The sequence below is a fragment of the Falco naumanni genome, chromosome 15 (genome assembly GCF_017639655.2).
Source record: "Falco naumanni isolate bFalNau1 chromosome 15, bFalNau1.pat, whole genome shotgun sequence".
NCBI lineage: Eukaryota > Metazoa > Chordata > Aves > Falconiformes > Falconidae > Falco > Falco naumanni.
In genome coordinates, this window is record NC_054068.1 from 21,991,379 (window position 1) to 22,012,462 (window position 21,084).

At 59.5% G+C, this 21,084-nt stretch overlaps 2 protein-coding genes across 7 annotated transcripts; one reads left to right on the forward strand and one right to left on the reverse strand.

Annotated features, from left to right (window-relative positions):
• The first annotated feature begins 585 nt into the window (after positions 1-585).
• On the forward strand, positions 586-13,121 carry ENKD1 (enkurin domain containing 1). Of its 3 annotated transcripts, none has more exons than XM_040615713.1 (8): positions 586-718; positions 5,239-5,363; positions 5,656-5,880; positions 7,146-7,318; positions 9,267-9,428; positions 10,556-10,725; positions 11,645-11,781; positions 12,278-13,121. In XM_040615713.1, the coding sequence occupies exons 2-8, from the start codon at positions 5,279-5,281 to the stop codon at positions 12,436-12,438; spliced, it is 1,113 nt and encodes a 370-aa protein (XP_040471647.1). In that variant the 5' UTR covers positions 586-718; positions 5,239-5,278; the 3' UTR covers positions 12,439-13,121. The 3 variants fall into 3 exon arrangements, with proteins under 3 accessions (XP_040471647.1, XP_040471648.1, XP_040471649.1); XM_040615714.1 differs by having other exon boundaries at positions 590-718; positions 5,213-5,363; XM_040615715.1 differs by lacking the exon at positions 586-718 and adding an exon at positions 1,947-4,738.
• Positions 13,122-15,564: 2,443 nt separating this feature from the next.
• Positions 15,565-21,060, reverse strand: PARD6A (par-6 family cell polarity regulator alpha). Of its 4 annotated transcripts, none has more exons than XM_040615693.1 (3): positions 20,801-21,060; positions 19,362-19,584; positions 15,565-16,653 (listed from the first exon to the last, which is right to left on the reverse strand). In XM_040615693.1, exons 1-3 carry the CDS (start codon positions 20,987-20,989, stop codon positions 15,869-15,871), a joined length of 1,197 nt encoding a protein of 398 aa, XP_040471627.1. In that variant the 5' UTR covers positions 20,990-21,060; the 3' UTR covers positions 15,565-15,868. The 4 variants fall into 4 exon arrangements, with proteins under 4 accessions (XP_040471627.1, XP_040471626.1, XP_040471624.1 ...); XM_040615692.1 differs by having other exon boundaries at positions 15,565-16,656; XM_040615690.1 differs by lacking the exon at positions 20,801-21,060 and having other exon boundaries at positions 15,565-16,656; positions 19,362-20,764.
• Positions 21,061-21,084: the final 24 nt, after the last annotated feature.

The window sequence follows — 21,084 nt, forward strand, 5'->3', positions numbered from 1 at the left end:
GAGCCGTGGATCATGGCCACAGGCAAATTGAGTGGGGGAAATCCAGAGTTCAGCTGCTTCAACTGGGAAGAAAGTGGCAGAAAGGAGATGGAAGGACACACTTGAGCCAAAGCCTGAGGAACCCCGTCCTGTAGCCACCCCGCAGCGCTTTCGCCCAGCGGCTGCCCCATCCTGGGCATCGCGGCTTTCCGGGGCTGCAGGGGGTCTCGCCGGGGCGCTGCCGCGGTGGCTGCGCCCCCCTTGCTCCCGGCTGCCGGGCACGGCCCCGGGCAGCGGCGGGCGGGGAGGCGGCCCCGGTTCTGCGGGGCTGGGGCGCCTGGGGGCCACTCGGCCGCCAGCGCCGGCCCGATCCTGCCCAGGACCCCGGTGCGGCGGAGGGCGCCGGCGGAGCGGGGCCGTGCTGGGGGGCGAGCCCGGGCCGCCCTGCGCTGCGGCGGCTCACGGCGGGGCCCCCGGGCAGCCCCTCGCCCCCGGCAGCCCCCCCCCCGCCCCGGGCAGCCCCTCGCCCCCGGCAGCCCCCCCGGCACTCCCGCCCCCCCGGGCACCCCCCGCGGCCCAGCGCGCGGCCGGCCCCGCCCGGCGGAAGCGGCGGTTGCCGAGGAGCGCGGCGGGGACGGGCCTGCGGTTGCCGGCGGGCGGGCCCACGTTAGGCCCAGGCCCAGACCGCGGCCTCACAGGCCGGGCCGCAGCTGCGAGCGCTGCCCCGCGGGCTCCCTCGGTGAGTCCTCTCGGGGGGGCCGGAGAGACCCCCAACGGGCCCGGGGCCCCAGCCCGGGGGTGTCCTTGGGGCGCCCGGCGGGCGGCGGAGCACCGAGACAGGCGGAGGCTGCGGGGCGCCGGGCCGGGGGCCGCCGTGCCCCCGTCCAGGGCAGCAGGGGCGAGGCCCAGACCCGTCCCCCGCCCCGAGCGAGGGTTGCGGGGGTGGAGCGCCGGGGGCCGCCGGCTGCGAGGGCAGCCCCTGCCGCGGGGGCAGCCGCCTGGCAGGACTCGGTGGGGGCGCCCCGAGCTGCTCGGTGGCCGCTGGGCTCTCCGCACGGGGCCAGGCCGGTGTCCCGCGGTGGCACAGCCGGGGTCCGGGGCTCCACTGGGCTCCACTGGGCTCCACTGGGCTCCACTGGGCTCCACTGGGCCCGGGGCTGCACGTTGGGCTGGTGACCCCGGCACGTGGCGTGGGAGCAGAGCCCTGCGTGCCGTGGTGCCTCTCCTGCCTTCCCTGGCGGGCCCCTGCCAGCCCCTGCCCCTGCCAGCCCCTGCCCCTGCCAGCCCCTGCCCCTGCCAGCCCCTGCCCCTGCCAGCCCCTGCCCCTGCCAGCCCCTGCCCGGTGCCCCGTGCCTGCCGCCCCGCGCCTGGCGCAGCTGCATTCGCCTCCTGCCCGAGGCTGCTGCCGCAGCATCTGCACTTGGCTCGGTGGGAGGCTGCACAAGCTGGCTTGGCTGCTGATGCCTGCCCAGCTCCGAGGGAGCGTGTTGCAGAGGCCAGCAGCACACTTGGCCGGACCTGGCCCTCTTTGTTGTCCGAAAGGCAAAAGAGAAAATGGGTCTCTGAGGCTGGCAGGTGGGGAAGAACTGGTGGCACCTGCGGGAACCTGCCTGGGGGACAGTATTAAAAGGAGAAAATCTCTCCCACTGCAGTCTGGGGGGGGGGGGAAGCATAGGCATGAATGAACATGACTGGGTAGGTTTGTGGCACATTGACCTCGTTTCCTGACCCCCGATCCTGCAGGAGCTATGGACCTAGATCAGGGTGCTGCCCTCAGGCACGGAAGTTTCCCTGGTGCTCCTTTCCATTTCAGCTGAAACTGCTGAGGAAGGAAGCAAACAACCAAGACCAGCTGCACAGAGATTAGGCCTTTGATTTGCTGCAGATGACTTGCTCTGCTTATCACAGTTTATCACAGCTGTAGGATTCCCCCTACCCACCCACCCACCACGTTTTGCAGAGGTTGACTCATAAAGGCATGAAGCTGGGCTTGCTTCAGCTCTGTGTGTGGTAGCAGCTTCTTGGCCAGGGACTCGGGCACAGTGAAAACGTGATCTGTGAAGAAGAGGGAATGCTTCAAAGTCAGACACAGCAGGTTCAAGGCTGGGAAAAACACCTGCCAAAGCCTTGTCTGTTCCCATGTTTTGTAGTTTCCTTAGCTACGATGCTAAAAAAGAAGCCACAAAAGGAAGCTGTGGTTCATTAGGGCTCTGAAAGATCTCAGTTTACTGGGGGGATAAGCAGCGTTTTTACCGCTTGGTAAGCTGGGGCAAAGTGCACAAAGAGTGGAATTAATGGTTCTTAAACTTACAGGGACACTTGGGGAGAGGTGTGGCTGCAGCCTTTATTGTTTGGCTCCTAGGCCAGGATTAAACTGTGGTCCTGGTGGGGAAGCTAGCAGCCAGGGTAAGTAGCAGTGCTAACGTCTGGGTTGCTTTGGCAGTTGCCCTGTGCCTCCTGTATCTGTGCAGGGCAGGGAACAGGGCTGGTGCAGCCCGGTGGCTAGGAGCAGTGTCGCTGCTTCCCTAGCGAGTTCTGCAGCCTAGCAGGGGGTTAAGAAGAGAGAAGAATTGCATGAATATATATCTGTTTACCTGGACTTAACCAGACTGCGTTTGCAGGGCTTGCCTGCATCTCATAGCCAGTGAATGCTCCGAGTAGTGCGTTTCTGGTGGGAACAGGTCAGAAACTATTCTCGACATTCAGGGTTCTAACATGGTGATAGAGAAAATTCTTTCCCAGGTACAAATGAGACAGTGTGGCCGAGCCAGCCATCAGGTCACTGCTGAAAGGGCTGACTGACCCTGTTCCCTCTTCCTCTCTCCTCTGCATTCATAAACACGTGCTCTTGCAGTATTTCCCTTGTGCTTGCTCCAGTGCTTCTCCAAACCCCCCCGGAGGTGACAGCCAGGTTATTTTTGGACAGAAGGTTCAATGGGCAGAAAACTAAGCAGCAAAAGAAGTGGCTTGTTTCATGCAGGGGTGGTGAGTTGAATCGGCTCAGCACAGGACCATTTGCACCTTGGAGCTGTCACAAGAGATGAAGCAGAAGGATGGGAATGGTGGCAGGGAAGGTCCGCACATCCCCTTTTGGCAGAAGCGAGCCATGAGGTTCTCTCGCATGCGTCCCCCAGATACGCCCGTGGTTGGCAGGAGCAGAGCAGCAGCTTGGGAAGTCTGTACTGATCACTGGTAACCCAGGCTTGGCTGCTGCTTCTCAGGGCTGGGAGGCTGACGCTAGGGGCTTGTGTCCCACGTTAGGTGAGTTTGTTAGATAGGCAAGATGCTTACTGTTGTAATAAGGTTGTCTGATCTTGCAAGATCGCAATCCAGAGGTGATGTGACTTGCAAATCAGGGAGTGGGTGTCATTTGCAAATTCCCTGCGGTGGGGCAGGGTGCTGTTGGGATGTGAAATGTGACTTGTGTGAAGGCATAAAACAATCCTTCCATCCCCCACCTCCCATAAACTTGCCTTTCCTCCTTCAGTCTCCCACAGTAATTGTCTGCTCTGCTACAGGTCTTGATTTCAGCCTGTCATCCTGCATGTAAATTACTGGGTTTGAACTCGAGTTCAGATCAAGATCAGATGTGAATTTCAAGGCCAGTAGTGTGAGTGGAGTGATCTCATGGTGAACGCTTTTTTTTTTTTTTTTTAGAATAAGAGAGCCTGTTCTGACCTAGTTGGATCCATTATCAAGGAGATTAAATAATACCAAGACAATGCCCTTTTATCTCAGGCTGAGAGTCTGTGTCTGCTCTTCAGAAACATCTTTTCCAGAGTAGCTGGGTACAGACTATACATGCATGCTGATGTGCAGTAGTCAGCATTGCTTACATTGCCTCTGCAGTTGTGTCTGGGAGATGAACAACAGCTTTTTGCTAATGGGTCTCATGTCAACAGGGGTGATTTAGCAAGGAAGACTGCAGTGCATTAGTTGCTATGACTCAGACTCACTCAGCCTTGTACTGATTTGTTTATTGGTTTATAAATTAAACTGCAGATGCTGCGTCCCGTCAGTGCTGGCATGTCAAGGATCCTGAAAGGAGTTCTTCCCGTAGAGTTGTCTCAGATATATTTTAAATTACTGCCTCGGGATTCGGAGCATGCAGGTTGTAGCCCCAGTTCTTACAGTTGTGACTCCAGCCAAGCTGCCCTGGTGCCTGTCAAAATCATGGTGTGACTCCTGGGAGGTATTGAGGCTCTTGTGGCACCTGCCAACAGCTTGCCAGCGGTCTGTGCCTGTTGGTGCAGCATCCTGCATCCTCATTTTCTGAGCAGGGAGCAAGTCCCTCCAGTTTCTTGTAGGCAATAAAATGCTGTCCACAAGATCTTTGTGAGCATCGCAGGGAAATAGATACTGGCTGCTTCGGTGCTGGAAGGATCTGTGATCCTGCTGTCGTGGGGGGGAGAGACACAGCATGGACCAGTGAGGGCCAGGGCAGCAGTTTGTGGGTCTGTGCTGGTCTGTTGTGTCGGTCCACATTGAGAAGTTCTTTGGAAATGAAACAGATATTTTTCTAAACAGGTGACTGTCTGTTCTCCCTGGGGCACGAGAGACCAGCTGGGCTCTTTTCATCTCAGGGCTTTTCCCCAGAAGTCCCGCGTCTGCCCCTGCATGATCCTGAAGCATTTTGTCTCGGGTGCTTCTGAAGTTCAGCCCCAGCCTGCTCCTGGGTGGTGACAGCCCCGGTGTGTCTCTTGCAGAGGACAGATCAGAGGGTTTACCTGTGTGGGGCAGGGCCTTCAGCTTGCGTTGGGTAGGCTGTGTTTGAACCACAGGTTCTATTCAGAAAGGGCTCAAGGTGCAAGATAATTCAAATCTAAGGCTAAAATGTGTATGACGTCCAGCTACCTTGTGTTTTCTATTCACTAAAGGCACACACTAAGGGCGGTTATAGCAGCTCAGCTCCTGTTTGCATGTCTCCATTAAATGTTCCCATATGGGAGAGCAAAGCCAGGAAGGGTTTTCTGTACTGAAGATACCGATATTACAGCAGCCATGGACATGTCAGGTTCAGCGCTGGTAAAAACGCTGATTCGCCCCACAGTAGGGACCGTGCTGCTGGATGCCTTGCCTCACCTGCTTGGAGTCCAACTTGGGGTGGTTTCCTACCTGCTGTAGGTACCTGCCATCCCTGTCTCTGGGTGTGAGCTCTCTAATGAAGGTCAGAAGGTCACCTATTTAGATACATATGTGTGTGTATTTATAATGTCGCTTTTCGGTGGCTCAGCGAGCCCGGTGCATTTCTCTTCTCAGTGGTGGCTGGTTTCTGTGGCGGAGGCAGAGTGACGGCAGGATGTGTGAGGGGCCATCCAGGATTTCTGGGCCAATTCCTCCAGACCCTACGCTCTTTCCAAACTATTACAAACGCCCCTTCTCAGGTGAATCCTTGATACTTGTTGTGGATGTGCTTTGTACTTTGGCATGGCACAGCTCACCTGTTAGATGTCCTTATTCTTTGGTGTCCTCAACAGTCTCCACTCAGACTGGTGCAGGTGATTCTGCTTCCTCATGGGTGGTGATCCTAAAGGCGGTCTGTGGAGCTGGTTGAAAGATGGGAAAGCACGAGGTAGAGGTGGAGAGGGGGTCTTCAGCATTGTTTGTAGGCTGTGGGTGAAGAAAACCATGAGGTAAAATAATTTCCTGATTACCTCCTCTTTTTTTTCTCCGTAGCTCGAGGGAGGTTGGAAGGGAATGCTCAGAAGCTGGATTTTACCACTAGCCCCCTGGACCCAGTTCCCATCCCATACCCAGCTTTGGGCAATGCCTGCCAGGTTCAGCCAGCCCCTCGCATTCGCCCCAGTGGGAAGGACTTCCTGGAGAAGGGACAGCAAGGGACGCTCAGTCTCTTACTGCAGCTTGAAGGGGTCTCCCTTGATGGGGGGCTGCCAGTCAAGAGTAAGTACAGCTGAGTTGCTGCTGGCCTGAGTTGTGTCTGGGGCCAGGGATGAGGCATCAGGGATTTGGGTGGGTTCCTCGGCTCTGCTGCCTGAGGAGAGGTTGAGCTCTGCAGGGCTGGTTGCCCCGTCTCCTGCGTTTGGCCTGGCAGTGGCTTGGCCTCCAGCCATTGCCCGGGCTGGAGCTGTTGCTGCTGCAGCCTCCCTGATTCCAGTCGGGCCCACGTCTGGAATGGGAAGAGGGACTCTAAAACAGATGCTGTTTAATTTGGACCTGAGGAACTAGTTGTGGAAGAGAGACTGTTGAGAGATGCTGGAAATAAATCAAGCCCTTCTAGTTTGTTACCTCTGAACATAACCAGTATCTTTATAGTCAAAGATGGATCAAGTGTGTTCTTCATGTACAGAGGATGTTTAACCTGGGGAATTCCTTGTTAGTGAAGCTAGGCAGGATTTGGGAAGACTGTCTGTATATGTGGATACTTTGCAAAAGATGTTCCCTTTTCCAGAGAGGTCACCCAAAGTACGTTCAGAGGTCCAAGAAGGAGATAAGGCTGATGGCAGGGTGTAGTTTGATTTATTCCATGTGCTGGCATTGCCCCTAGCCCTGCCTGGTGCCAGCATGCTGGTTGCCAGCTGCCACAGCTGCTGTTCCAAAGCAGAAGGGGAATGGAAGAGGGTCTGGCTGTGTAAGCTGTGATCTTCCCTGTCTTGGGGCTCCCAAGGAAGGATCATTTTTGATTTGAAAACAAAAAATACAATCCGTAGTCTAGATTACGTCCCCTTGAATGTGGGACAATGGCTGACACTGAAATCAGGAACAGCACAGGTTTAAGGCTTGGCAACTGCCTTTAACCAGCCCTCTCTTTGCTTCGGAAGCACCACAGGACGCTGAACTGGGAATTGACCTTGCTCTCGAGAGGATGCTGATATGGCTTGTCTGGCATAGTCCAAAATGGGACACATTAGCTACACTCGCTCAGAACAAGGGAGTCTGTGGTCACCGGCAGTGTGTGCAGATCTGTGCCGGTGCTCGTCTGGGCACTGTGGGATCCTCTGGCAGAAGAGGGTCAGTCTGGGAGCGCGCATCTAATGTGGGAGAAATGCACAGATTGTCTCGTCTGCGGGAGAGGGGAGAGCTTGCTGTTTCCGTGGGCAGCTGGACCAGCTTTGGAGATGGAGCTGTAGGCTCTGGTGTCAGTGCTGCAGGAGCCTGCATGCCTTGGCAGTGTCTGAGGGGTGAGAGCTGTGTCTCCTCTTGTGCAGGGAAAGAGTCCAAGGACCATGAGAAGGTAAATATGAGGCGAATAAAGGAGATTCAGAAGAAGTGCAAAGAGAAGGAGCGAGCCCGAGAGCATGGCCAGCCCAAGCCTGTGAAAGCTCTGTGGAAGTCCCAGAAATATGAAAATGTGGAGTCAAAGGTGAAGGCCAAACTGCAGGTCAGTACCCTCTGAGCTCCTGAACTCTCTGGGCCTGGGATGCAGTTCAGGGCAGGTGTGACAGTGGGGCCGTGTGGGAATGCGTGGTTTGGGTCCAGAGAGTGATTGCCAGAATAATCCCCATCCTGCCTGGCCAAGTGGACCCCCCATGCAGGGGAGGCTGAGAGAACAAAAATCCCATCACAACCCTCTGCCTGAAGGCTCCTGTTTGGCCCTTCAGTTGTTAGGGATCTACAGGGGTTCCCCCTCACACCATATTCCCTGTCCAGAGGTGCATCCAGCTGGCTTTTCAGCTTCTCAGTGTGGGGGCCAACGCTTGTCTGGGGTTTGTGCCAAAAGGCTGTGGTGTTCTGATCATGGTCTTCAGGCTGCATCAAACCTCAGTTCAACCCTTAACACCCTGTGGACCCACGGTGGGCCGTATATCTCCAAATTCTTCTGCAAGCAATCGTCCTGGTGAATAACCGCTGTGCAGTGGCGGCACACAGACATCCCTGGGCAGAGACCTCGCAGACCAGCCCAGGCTGCGAGGGCACGCGTACCTCCTGTCCTCTGTACGCGGCGTGCGTGCGGGGGCAGGGATGCGGGGCTGTGCCTTGTTTCTCTCAGGCTTTCTCAGCTGCTGAAGTGAGTGGGTGTCTGTCTTTGTGAAGGTTTTGTTCTGCTTTTGACTTCTTTCTTTCTTTGTTTAGATAATTTTTTTCTGCCCTGGTGAGTTTCTAGTGAGGGCTTTGCTAAATGCACCAAAGCCCTGGTAGAAGCGTACCTGTTTGTACAGGAAGTAAAGGCCCACTGGGAGAGGGAAGGAAGGCTCCAGCACTATCTTTGGGTGAGCCAGTGGTCATCAGTCTGGATCTGGGAGACCCCCATCATCCAGGCAAACCCTGGATGTGTTCGGTTACCCTCTTATTTCATCCAGAAACAGGCACTGCAGCTCCTGTGGATGGGGTGGGCTCCTGCTGCATGGCAGCAAGCAGAGGGGTGTTGTGCCTGTCCTTATCGTAGTGACGTCCTGGAGGAGCGGCCTTGGGGGTCCCTTCCAGCTCAGCCTTGCGTGGGGGAAGCTCCTTGAGGCAGCAGAAGCGCAGGGCTGCCGCTGCCTTTCCAGAGTAGCCTCAAACGGTTAGATCGTACATTCCCATTGGCCTCAGGATTGTTGGCTGCCAGGAGAGGGCTTTGTCCTTCCATGAGTGCCTGCTAGCCTTCATGGTCTCTGACTCTGTCCTGTTTTTGCAGCCAACCACAGATTTGAGGTACTGAGCAGAGCAGAGCAGCACTTGAGAACAGCTTTGTGCCTGCCTCTGCCGTTTCATTAAACTCGCTGTAGCAGGGCTTTGCAGCATGCTCTGGAGTTATGGAGGTGGGATGGCTTCTTCTAAGAGTTCGAGTCCTCTAGGTTTGCCAGCAAGGGAGACTGGCATGCGTCTCTTGACTTGCGGCACGCTTTCTCCACTCTGCCATTTGCCCTTTTCACAGGAAGATTTTTACTTTTTAAGGAGTCGTGGTCACTGTCAGTATGGGCTGCCCATCCATTGCGGTTGTTCCTCGCTCTGGTAGGCATCTCTGCTGGGTTATCCAGCGTTGCTCTCCTTTCACGCCTGCCAGATTAGTCAGTGAAGACGGATTCTCCAGTCAGTGTTACACACGAATTTGATCCAAGGGCACGTTTCTGCAGATTTTTTCCCCTTGTTTTTAGCGTTTCTTTACAAGATTCAGTTTCCAGGTCTGGGTTTGTTGCTGTAGGCAGTCTACTTGGCCTTTGCTCGCTGAGTACAGATTGTCTTCCCCCAAGAGCTTCTGCCAAGTCACGGCAGAAAGAACGTGCTGTCATCTGTCTGCTGGAAACTTGAGGTTGAGCTTGTAATTGACCACCCAAACTTTTTTGGGTGTGTTTCTCTTTGCTCCAGCCTCCTTCCACTAGTGGATTTTTTTCTTTTGTCTTTCACAGGAGAGCTCCCCACCTCCAAATCCAGAAGCTCAGAAATTCCTAAAAGCATATTCTCGCTGTGGCCCTGGGATCAAGCCATGCAGATCACTCTCCCCAGGGCCTGCCAGAACGAAAGCAGGAGCAGATGCAGAGGCTCCAGAGGCACTGGGTGCTGAAACCAAGGTGAGTTGCGCACTAACGGCATCCGTCCCAGGTGTTTCTGGTGCTCATCCATCCTAAGGGTTTCTGGCACTTAACCTGTTGCTCCTGCTCTGAACTCTTCATGTGTTCTTCTGAGGCTCTGGGTTGGATCTGCTGCGTGAGCAGAGAGATCTGTAAATAATGTTCCTGGCTGAAAGGAAGAAACAGGGTCTTGGTCACAGGGGTGATGAGATGGGCATTGAAAGATTTCTAAAACTACCTTCTGGCTTCGCCCTTGCTCATAGTTAAAGAGATCATGAAGTTCCCTTTGAAAATCCTGCCTCCTCATGTAGAAGTGCCAATAATCTCAAATCTGCTCTTCCTGGGGCTTTGCAGGAAGTCTTGGGGATTACTGCTCACACCGTAATTGAAGGAACTGTGGTTTCTGGACATTAGATAAAAATTTGGGAAATGCATGCACTTTTTAGTAAGGAGAGTTGCTTACTAAAGAGACACTGCTCCGTGACCCATGTCCCCTTTCTTTGGCAAGCGTGGGGTTGTCAGTTTCTTGGTTCCCAAGTGCCATGGAGTGGCTTATTTTAAACAGGGCATAAACTCCTAAGGAGGAAAACCCAAGAAAAACCTAAAACTCAAATCCAGTGACCTTCTCCCCTGTCTTGACCACAGAAGAGCTGTGATAGAGGGTGCTGTCTCTGGTGAAATGCCTCCAAGGACTTGCTAGGCTCCTGCTCTGCCAGAGGTTCTGTTGCATTTACTGGCCCAGCGAGGGCTTGACCAGATTTTCCTCTGACTTTCTAGCTGGGCTCAAAATGCACCAGTAGGAGCCATGGGGACTATGTCACGCCTGGTTCTTTCTGTCCTTTTGGCTTTGAGGGCGCAGGGTCAGCCTGGGGACCTTAAAAAGGCCGATTTTAGGCTTGGCTTTTGGTGCCTGACGTCTCAGACTGTGGCCATAGCTCCTGCCTGCCTGTGGCCTTGCACCTGAGATGGGCTGGGCTGGGGGTGCGCGGTATGCCTGTCCTGCTGTGGTAACCTGCGGTTCAGTGGCTTGTGCGGGTGCCTCTTTGCTTTGTCCCTTGTGGGGACAAGGGCAGCTGCCTGTGTGCATGTGGTGAGCCAGCTCCTCCTGCCGCCTCCTCTTCTTCCAGATCCAGGTGGAGGGCAAGAGCATTGACTTCATTAAGCACAACGCCTGCAACGCCAAGCGGGCCCTGCTGCGGCGCTCCCAGTCCCTGCAGGCGCTGGCCAAGCTGTTGGAACAGAAGCACCAGGAGCAGGAGGAGTACAACGCCAAGCAAAAGGGCCACATCCCCCAGTAGTATGTATGCCCCTCTCTGGTCCACAAGACTTTCTGTAACAAGCCCACTTGCCTTCACCATGTTCCCCAGCTTCTGGCGTAGAAAGACGGGGGGCCGGGGACAGAGGCACTCTCACCATGTGCAAGCAGTGCAGTTTACTGTGGCCTGGGAAATAAATGCAGTCCCTCTTGGTTTCTTGACTTAACAAGCATCCCATGGCTGGTGTGACTGGGCTCAGAAAGAATTTTGTCCCTTTTTCCCTTGTTTGCTGTCCTACAATGATGCTGACTCGTGGACGCTCTGTGTGCTCTGAGAAATGTGCTCCTGCCCCTTTGTAAGCCTTGCTCCACATGGCGCAGCTTCAGCATAAAAAGCTGTGGTTACGGAGAGGCAGGTAGCTTGCTCTGCCTCCTAAGTGTTCACCCTGTCTTGGACCCAGAGTCTGAGGAACATCCAAGTAGTGGCTTGCATTTTGGGGTTCTGAGTGGAAACCAGTCCCTGGGTGACCCTGTCCTAGGACTTACCGCGGTGTCAGTCCTTTGGCTGTCTGCTGTGCCTGCTGTTCTCTGCCAGCATCCCTGCTGTGAGCGGTGTTGTCCAACTTCATTCCATCACCAGCACGCAAATGGTTTGGAAAGGACTCAGTGGTCTGGGCAAAAAGCAAGGAGCAGAAGCCATTGTCTCCGAGGAGCTTGTGTAGGCCTCCGTGTGTCTCTTCCAGAGCCCTTCAGGGCATGTAGAGCATGTTGACTAGTCCATGCGTGCAGGTGAAGCCCTCCACAGCAAGGGTGTGTGCCAGCAGCGTGGGTCTCTGTGGTCCCTGGGCAGTGACATGGAGCCTAGCAGGGTTTGAAGGGCTCAGTTCCTGGCCCCTGCCTGCATCCCTGGGCGGCTCCTCCCGCCAGATGTGCTGACACGTGCTTTCTTGTGCCTTGCCAGCCTGCTGGAGAGGAAGGAGCTGTGGCGCAGGCAGATGGAGGAGCAGCTGCGAAACCTGCCAAATCCTGACACGCCACCTGGTCATACCAAGATGCCAGAGAGCCAGCGGCTGGAGACCCTCAGCGATCTGAAGCAGAGTAAGAAGAAAAGAAATAGGGATTCCAGCTCAGAAAAATAGGTGATCCTAGCCAGCATTAGGGAGAAGGGGCCTGGGGCACGGATTCCTGCCACTTGAAGAGTTACCTGGAATAAGGCATGTAGCTGGGATCTGAGCTCTGTGTGAGGAAAGATCAATCTCCTTCAGGTTGGTGGGACCCGCAGGTTACAGGACTGGCTCTCTGGAGCAGGCTTGTCCAGTAGACCTGATGTTTGGGTTACTATTGCCTTTAAAGTGACAGATTTTGGCTGGAAGGGACCTTCAGAGGTCTCTAGTCCAACCCTTAGTTCTTCAAAGCTGGAGCAGGTCACTCAGGTCCTCCTCCAGCTGAGCTTTGAATTGAAGGACGGGTATTCTAAGCCCTTGCTCCAGTGCTGCCACCATTTTCATGACTGAGGATGAGGTTAGGAAAAGGATGGATTTCTTTGCACTTCCACTAACACAACTTGTTTGCTTCTTTGTTGTTCTTTCTGTAGGCCAGGAGCAGCTGATAAAGGACCTGGTGATGCTGCCAATGTGCACAGACACCCTCAGAATGCAGAAGAGGCGGGTAGAGCTGGAGAGGAAGCTCTCCCAGATAGAAGAGGCCATCAAAATTTTCTCGAGGCCCAAGGTCTTCATCAAGCTGGACTCCTGAGCTGGTGGGGCCAAGTGTGTTGTGCTGCTCTGTGCGAACACCCTGCATCACCGGGAAGGGACGATCATCACCTTGGGAGGGAAGGAGAGGAAGGCAAGTTCAGAACCCTGGGCCCATGCAGGTGCCAATACAGCGTCCGATATGCATCCGGCACCTCCCTGCCCACCCGCCAGTGGTGTCTTGTCCATGGAAAAGGGAGGGAGATGCCCTAACACACTTTCCACCCTGTGGTCTGGAGAGCAGTTGTCTCTCTGCTGTTTGACTTCTCAGAGATTAGTTCTCTGCTCTGGATCCGTGGCATCACCTCCTATTTTCCCATATTTTCCTACTTCTGGAAACTGGTAGGGGATCTCCCGTGCTGCTACCAGTGTTCCTTGTCCCCCTCGTGAGCTGGGCCGTGGTCACGGCTCATTCTGGGCACCTGCACATGTGCCATGTGTGCCCTGGTCCCGAGCGCTGACCCAGCCTGCTCACACGGCTGGTGCCTCTGCACCCTCTGACCTGCTGGCTGGGCTCAGCAGCTCGGGGACAGCTCAGGGACAGTGGAGAAGTGTGGAGCTTCAGTCCTTCCTGCCCAGGGCGGAGCTGGGCTGGCTGCAGGGTTATCTGGCAGGTTGTCTGGAGAAGCCTTTGTTGTCTGTGAGGCAGGATGTGCTCAAGTAAAGCATCGTTTTCTTCTTTCAGTGTGTGTGCGGCTCCTGGTGGGCTCAGTAGGGCCGGAGGAGTGGTGGTGGGCAGCAGAAACCAGCAGCATTGACATAGTGCAGGCAGGGGGAGAGCCGTGGGTCCTGGTCGCACGCTGCAGAAGCCTGACGTGCCCGGGGAGGTTAGGTCCCACTGGGCTGCGGCACTGGGACGTGGTGGGGCACTTGGAGCGGAGAATGCGCAGAGTCCTGCCAGATCTCAGTCTGCAGGCCAGCAGGGCAGGGCTGGGCAGCTCGCTGCCCCCTTGCCTTCAGATGCTACACCGGGAGCCAAGCAGACCTTTTCAGAGATCCTGCTGTGTGAAGTCTAGGAAGATTTAAGCTGGAAGGGATTGCTGGAGGGCTTCGTCCCTCTCCTGCTCAGCACAGGACCAGCTCCTCAGCCTGGGGCCTCATCCAGCTGAGTCAGGAAAATCTCCAAGGATGGGGTTGCTGCCACCACCTTGCTGGGCCTCTGTCCTCAAGCTGTGCCACCCTCAGGGGGAACACTTGGCACCTTTTCCTTGAAGTCCTATCAAAATTTCCCTTGCTGCAGCTTGTGCCTGTTGCCCCATCTCCTTTTGCTGTGCAGGGTGGGGATGCTGTGGATGGTTGCCCCAAGCAGGTGCCTTGTTGCATGAGGTTACTCCCATTGCCGGCCGGATTTTGCGGGGTGGGGATGTTGCAGGGTGGTCCAGCCTTGCCCATGGTACCCTGGGATGCAGGGGACCGACGCTGCTGCCAAGGGCCAGAGAAGCTTTTAGCGCTGGAGGGCTAAGGAGGTGAGGTGCCAGCCGGAAAATCACCCCACGCTCCCCTGGGGCCGCCCTCGGGGCAAACGCTGCAGCCAGGCTGAGCCGGCTGGATGAGAGCGGTGCTGAGAGCAGCTGGGGGCCACGGGCGCCAGCCCCCATGCACCTCCCTGCCCTAAACAAGCCTGGACTAACCAGCCCTGCTGTCTGCTTTGCTCTCTGGCCTGTCTGGGCCCCGGCTGCCTGCGCCAGGCTCAGCCCTCACTGCTCTGCCTGCCAGCCGCCGGCACGGCTGGGGCTCCGCAGGAACAGCCAGAACCTGAGCAGTCGGTGCTGCCCCTTTGGACCCCGAGAACTGTGGGTCCCCTTGCCCGGTCCCACCACATGCCACGGGCAACAGTGCCGGTGAGAGCCGCTGTTTGCAGGGCCCTTGGCAGACGGGCTGGGAGAGCTGCCGTGGTCAGGCCCTTGCTGCTGAACCAGCCCAGCGGCTCTTGTGCAGCTGCTGGTAAGGTTTTGGTGGTGCCAGCACGGGTGGTTTGGTTCTCAGGGGTCAGCGAAGGCAGCAGGACACAATCCACCCTCCCCTGCCGAAGCCGCCAGCTCTGCCACCGACCAGGGTGCGAACCTGTGCCTGTGCCCAGTGTCACCCCACAGGAGCCGGGCCAGGGCACCTGGCACCACCCGTGCTCGCTTCCCACCGGCTCTAATCCAGGGGCCGTGGGGGAGCCCTTATGCCCCAGAGGGCCCGGCACAGTGCCAGTGCCCTAGGTGCCCCAGCACACGCGTCCAGCTCCGGCGAGCGGGCTGGAAAAGCGCTGCCCCTGGGTGCATCCAACCTGCCGGGCCTTGTGCCTGGGCTGCTTCACCAGAAAACGCTGCCAGTGGCTGCGGCAGGTGGGGTAGAGGTGCTGGTGCTGAAGGCTGATGCTGTGGGAGAGGGGGCGAGGGGCCACGGGGACAGCCAGCTATGGTCTGGCCAGGAGAAGCCATCACCACTGTGAGTGCAACAGGGCCCAGCAGCACCAGCCTGCTGGGGCACCGCTGCATCCCTGCGGGCAGGAAGGTGCTGGTCCCGGGCTGGGCCAGGCCGCCAGCAAAGCAAAGGCAAGAGCTGCCACCAGCGTGGCACTTCAGCGCTGAGAGGGGGACTGAGGGCACGGGGAGCCCCAGGTGGGCAGGAGGAAGATGGAGCTGTACCACCCCGGTGGCATTTACTGGGGCCAGGTGACAGCCAAGGTGGTGCTGCCAGCCCGGGTGCCACCCAGCTCCCTGCAGATGTCACTGAAGTGTCCCCTGAGTAGTGAGGGCACTGCAGCGGTGACAAGGTGGGAACTGGGGGGCCAGGCAAGGCTCATTGTGTCGGGCCACCACGCCGGGCTCGCTGCCCAAACCAGCCTGGGCGTGTGCCGTGGGACAGGGATGTACAGGGGGAGGGACGTGCTCCAGCATCCCTCCACCCCCCCTTTTCCCCACAACGGGCCTTGCTGGGGCCCCCACCACCACTGTCCCCCCGCTCCCAGGGGACCTGTAGAGCTGGTCACAGGGCTTGTGCTGGCCCACGGCATGTGGGATGGGGCCGTGGGGCTGCGGGACGATGTGCCTGCCCCGGCCTGTGTCCGGGAGGGGGCTGTGCCCCATGGCTGTGGGGGGCCGACCCCTGTGGCGACATGGACCAGGGACAAGTGGGGTGCTTTCTAGAAAAGGTTTTACTGTCCATTGCAATATATTAATTGATAATGCATATTTCAATAAAACAATTAAAAAACCCCACTTGCTTGGAAGGAGGGGGGTAGGAGGCAAGAGGCTCAGAAGGGCAGTGCCCGGCGGGAGCGGGGGCCGCAGCGGGGCTCCCGGGGGCACGGGTGGCAGGAGGGGCAGTGGGCTGCCCTGCTCTGCCCCTGTGCGCCAGCCCCCTCGTCACCCCGCTGCGCACGACCAGCCCGGCTGCGCGGGACCCAGCCAGCCACCCCGGGGTGGCGGCGGAGCCGGCGGCTATAGGGTGAGGAGGGTGCCTTCCTCCCGCCCGCTGCCCCGGCCGGGGCTGCCGTCGTGGCTGCCAAGGGACTGCAGGGAGCCCCGCGAGCTGTGCGGGGACAGGCTCCGCTGCAGGGGTCTGTCCGTGGGGCCCCCGTTGGGGCAGCCCCCGGGGATGTAGTGGGGCGCGCTGTCGCTCTCGATGACCAGGTCACCCTCCTCGTCGCTCTCGGCCGTGCTGTAGTTGCTCAGGTACTGTGAGGCTGGGCTGGGGGTCTGCTGGCTAGGGGTGCTGTCCGTGGACATGCCCGAGCTGCCCGAGGCCTTGCTGCTGCGGATGACGTTGTTGCGCTGGTTCGCCGGCTTGACGGTGATGATGAGGTTGTGGCTGTTGGCCACCATCATGTCTGTCACCTGGTCCAGGGACTTGCCAGCCACATCAATGCCGTTGACCTCCAGGATCTCGTCGCTCACCGCCAGCAGCCCCGTGCTCTCGGCCAAGCCACCCTTCACTAGGCGGGAGATGAAGATGCCGGGCACCTTCTCGACACCCTGCGGGGCCACGCGCACGCTGACGCCGTCACGGATGTAGAAACCCAGCGGCTTGTCGGAGCCGTGCTTGTGGAGCCGCACGCGGCGGTGGGTCTCCGGCAAGATGTCCACGTCTATGATGGAGGAGATCTGGCGGAAGTCCTGGGGCATGCCGATGAGGAGGTGAGGCTTGGCTCGGTAGTGCGCGGGGCGCAGCAAGCCCTTCTTCTTCCGCTGCAGGGAGTTGGAGGCGAAGACACCAGCATCGGACTCTGCTGTCGGGAGCGAGGGAGAACACGTGTCAGGCACCACGGCTGCCGGGGGCATAACCATGTGCCCTTGGCCCCAGGTGTTGGGGGAGCCGGTGGGAGAAGTGTCCTGCTCATGGGTCTCGCCAGCTTTTCCTCCCCCGAGCATCACCCTGGCTCTTCCTGCAGCCTGTCTCCACCGGGCCCATCTCCCGGGATTACCCAGCGTACACAAGGCCAGGATTAGTGGGATCCAGGCGGTGATTCAGCCTTAATCACACTTTAAGCCAAACTCTGCAGCTTAACACTAGAACTGCCAGCCCTGCCGGCCCAGGAGCCACAGCCGTGCCCCACTTTGGGTCTGGGGAAAGGGACCCCCTGCACAAGGGGGTGCCGCGGTGGCAGCCAGCTTCCCGAGGGTGAGTCCAGCCCCGTGAGACAGCATTGGTATCCCCCGCCCGTGCTAGTGCAGGGCCATTGCTTGCACGGGATAGGGATGGCCACAGCTGTGTCCTGCGGAGCCCAGGGACGGGGACACCCCTCCTCCCCGGGGCTGCAGCATCCCCAGGGCCCCTGAACATCCCAAACTGTGATTTGTGCCACTGTCTTTTATCCCATCGTCTGGCACCACCATGGAGAGTCTGACTCCACACTCCTTGACCCTGCCCTAAGGCTGCTCCATGGGGCCCAGCTCCGGCATGTCCCCCCCTTGGCCACATCCACCAGGTGCCAGGGAGCCTCCCCTGGGCCCCCTCGGGTTTCTCCCCATCCCCTTCCACAGGGAGCCCAGACCTGGATGCTGCATTGCTGGCACGTTCCCCACAGTGCCTCCCACCAGCACCCAGACCCTGCTCCAGCCGCAGGGGGGCTGGGGATGCCCCCGGGCCCAGGGGATGCGGGGTTTCTCCCTAGCCCAGCCGGCCTGCCAGGGCTCCTGGGTTATAAATATCTCCCTGCACACGCAGCCCAGCGTATTTTTAGCTCGGCCAAGGGCGGTGGAGGCTTTCCCACAGCTATTTCAGTGCACGGCTCCTCTCCGAGGGGCACAGAGTAGCTGGGCCAGGCAGGTCCAGCACCCCAAGGATGAGCCCACCGGCGGCCCTGGTGATGCACCGGGCTTTCCCCTGCCCTCCCCGAGGGCCAGTGCCACCGTCCCCCGCCAGGCTGCCCCACAGGGGTGGCTTCTGGTGGCACCGAGAGGAACCAGGCTGCGGCCTTTGCTCTTTGAGCCCACCGAGGGGTGCACACCTAGGCATGCACGCGTGTGCACGGCTCCCCCACGCCCGTGTGTGAGAGACACTGCAGCCGCATTCCTCACCGACCCGGACTGGTTCAACGACAGCCCTGCCTCGGGATGACCTGGATCCATTTTAAATCAGCTGTGACTCAACCAGGGCTTGCTCCTGGCCTCTCCACACGCCTTCTGTGGTGCTGCTGGTCCCATGGCCCCTCTCCTGCGGGCACGGCCAAGTGCCAGTGCTGCCTCCTCATGCTCCTTATCACGCTGCCCACGGTGCCAGCGCTGTGGCTGCCCGCTCGCTGCACCTTTCCAGCTCAGCCCAGTCACCCACAGGCCCTCGCAGGCTTTTCCCAGCAGCAGGCAAGGCGGCTCTGGGAGCAGGAGCAATGCTCCCATGGCAGCCCTGGCACACTCAGCCCCATGCCGGCTCTCTGTGCCGCAGCCTGGGTCCAGGCATTGCTCTGGGAGCAGGGGATGGTTCAGCACCAGCATCTGTGCGTGCCACAGGCTCCAGCTCCTTCGCACTGACATCCTGGATCACCTGCCATCCCCCGTGCTGCATGGCCCCTGAGGAATTGCACGTCCGGGGCATCCTGCACCACCCCGATGCAAGAACCCAGGGAAACTGGCACAGCAGCCGGGGCCAGCCGCCGGCATCCCTCCTTGCCCGGGGGCTTTGCACACCACTAATGTGCACTAGAAACACAGAGCCACCCCAGGCACCAAGCCAGGGAACTGGGGCTTTTAGATCAGGCTCCAACTTTGCACGCTGTTGCTTGATGGTGCTACTAAAGAGAAAGCCTTGGTGCTATTAAACCAAGTGGAAGGGGAGAGGCTCATCTCCCTGGCGAAGAGATGTACCCGGGGTGCGTGTCACCAGCAGGCTCTCGCCCTGGCTGGGACACTGCTGTCACGGTGATTTTGCACTCCTGGGCGAGGAAGCTGCTCTCTTGGAACGCACCACTAAGGTCAGGGCAAGCCCCTGGGCTGCCAGGGAGGAGAGGAGCCTCCTCCCACCACCAAAAACTCAGCAGCACCCAGTGCCCCAAGAGCTTTGCCAAAACCATGGTTGCCACCACCTCAGGGCAGGGAACCGGACTGGGCTCCCAACACGGCACTCAAGGGAGCGACACGGTGTTTTCTGGGAGCCCACGCAAGGCCAGCTGGAAAACACGACTTCAAAGGGGTGGATCACAAGGATTTGCCTTTGCTCGCTGGGTCATGCAGGGCTGGGCTGGGGCGGGTGCCCCTCGGTGCAGGCAAGGACTGGCAGGGAGAGCCCGTGGGGGGGCCACAGCCCCAGCAGGGCTCTGGGAGCCTCCCAGTGCCACCACCTCCACCTCCATCCACCAAAGTGGTGGCCGGAGAGTACGTGACTGGCCACATCCACCACCAGTACAGCCCAAACGTGGCACCAGCGATGCCACAGGATGCAGTTCCTCTCTCCTGATGGGGAGGACAGAGCCAGTGCCATTCTCCAGATCCCGCTTACCCTTCTTCTGGATGATGACCCTGAGGAGGGGGTTGGCGGAGGACAGGGCTTTGTGGTAGTTGTCATCGTTATTAATGGGCAGAAGGTCACCGTGGACATCCGTGTAGCCCAGGAGCACATCCACCCGTGGGATCTGGTGCACCGTCTGCAGCAGGCGGTAGAAGTCCTGGAAGCTGCCCGCGCCAGAGCGCTTCATGGCAAAGCGGCGAAATTCGGCGTCGAACTGCAGAGGAGGAGGAAGAGGAGGAGGAGGGTGAGGCAGGGCAGGGCTGGCTGTGGCCGGCAGGACCAAAGCAGGCAGGGCACGGTGTGGAACCACCACAGGGCAGGCAGAGCCAGGCGCTGCCAACCCCAAAACCTCAGCAGCAACAAGGTGGCGGTGCCTGTCAGCTAGGGCCCATCCCAAAAGCAAAATGAGAGGACGGGAGCCGTCCTCCCGCCCAGGCACCGCAGTGGCGGGGTGGAGGGGTGCCCAGAGGCAGAGCCTCCCGGCTGTACCACCAGCCATGGCAGGAACCGCGCTGCCGGGAGGCCCGTCCCTGCCACACGGGCACTGCCATGTCACCTGGTGAGCAACAGCGTTAATTATGGCCTCCTCCTTCAGTCACGACGAAGGGGAAGCCAATTAAGAGCAGGCTGAGGAACGCTGCGAGGATGGCGCTGCCGGGGGGTCACACCCTGGCTGCTGGGGCCAGCGGTGGCCAGAGCACCCGGAACGGGGGGCAGCAGCACCCACCTGGGGGTCCGGGCAGGCAGGGCACAGCTGGACAAGGGTGCAGCAGGGGAGTGCACACATCTGGCTGTGCAAAGGGCTGGGTGGGTGGGCACAGTGGGCGAGGGTGCACATCTGGGTGGGGGTACACCAGGTGAGTACACATCTGGTTGAGCAGACACATCTGGGGGATTGCATCTGGGAGGGCATACAGCTATGTGAGGGTGCACGGCGGGGGGGGATGTCACCGTGGCTGGGGGTGCACATCTGGGTGATGGCACAGCCAGGGACGAGCGTGCACATCTGGGCAAGAACACATCTGGGCGAGGTGTGTGCCCGGGATGGCCGTGCACCCAGCACGCCCGCGCCGGCAGAGCCAGCCTGCACACCGGGGCTACTGGCACGGCGCATCGCGCACCTGGCGAGCGCTCCCCGTGCCGGTGACGGCCGCGCCGAGCGGGCCCGCGGCCCGGCAGAGCCCACGGTGCGGGACGGCGCCGGGCCGGGCTCGGGGAGGCCCCGGGCAGCGCCGCCGCAGCGCAGCGCAGCGCAGCGCGGGGGAGCGGAGCGGAGCCCCCGCACGGCCTGGCTCCCGCGCCGCTGTCCGGTGCTCGGTGCCGCCCCACGTGTGCTGCCCGGCGCGGGGGCGGCGCGCCCGCTCCTGACCCGGCGGAACCGGCCCCGGCATCGCGCCGGCGCGGCACGGCGCGGCACGGCGGGCGCTTACCTTGCTCTTGACCTCGATGACGGGCTCGGCGGAGCGCGCCGGCGTGCGGTGGTGCTTGGCCATGCTGGGGCCGCGCCGGGCCGCGCCGGGCCACGGGGCCGCGCCGCCGCCACCGCCGCTCCCGCGGCCACGGGGGATTTTCACCGGCCATGACGTCACCGGCGAGCAGGCCGGGCGCCGGGGCGCCATTGGCCCCGGCCGGCCGGGGGGCGGGGCCGGCGGGTTGCTGACAACGTCGCCGTGGCAACGGGGGCGGGGCCGGGCGGGCGGCGGCGCATTACCCC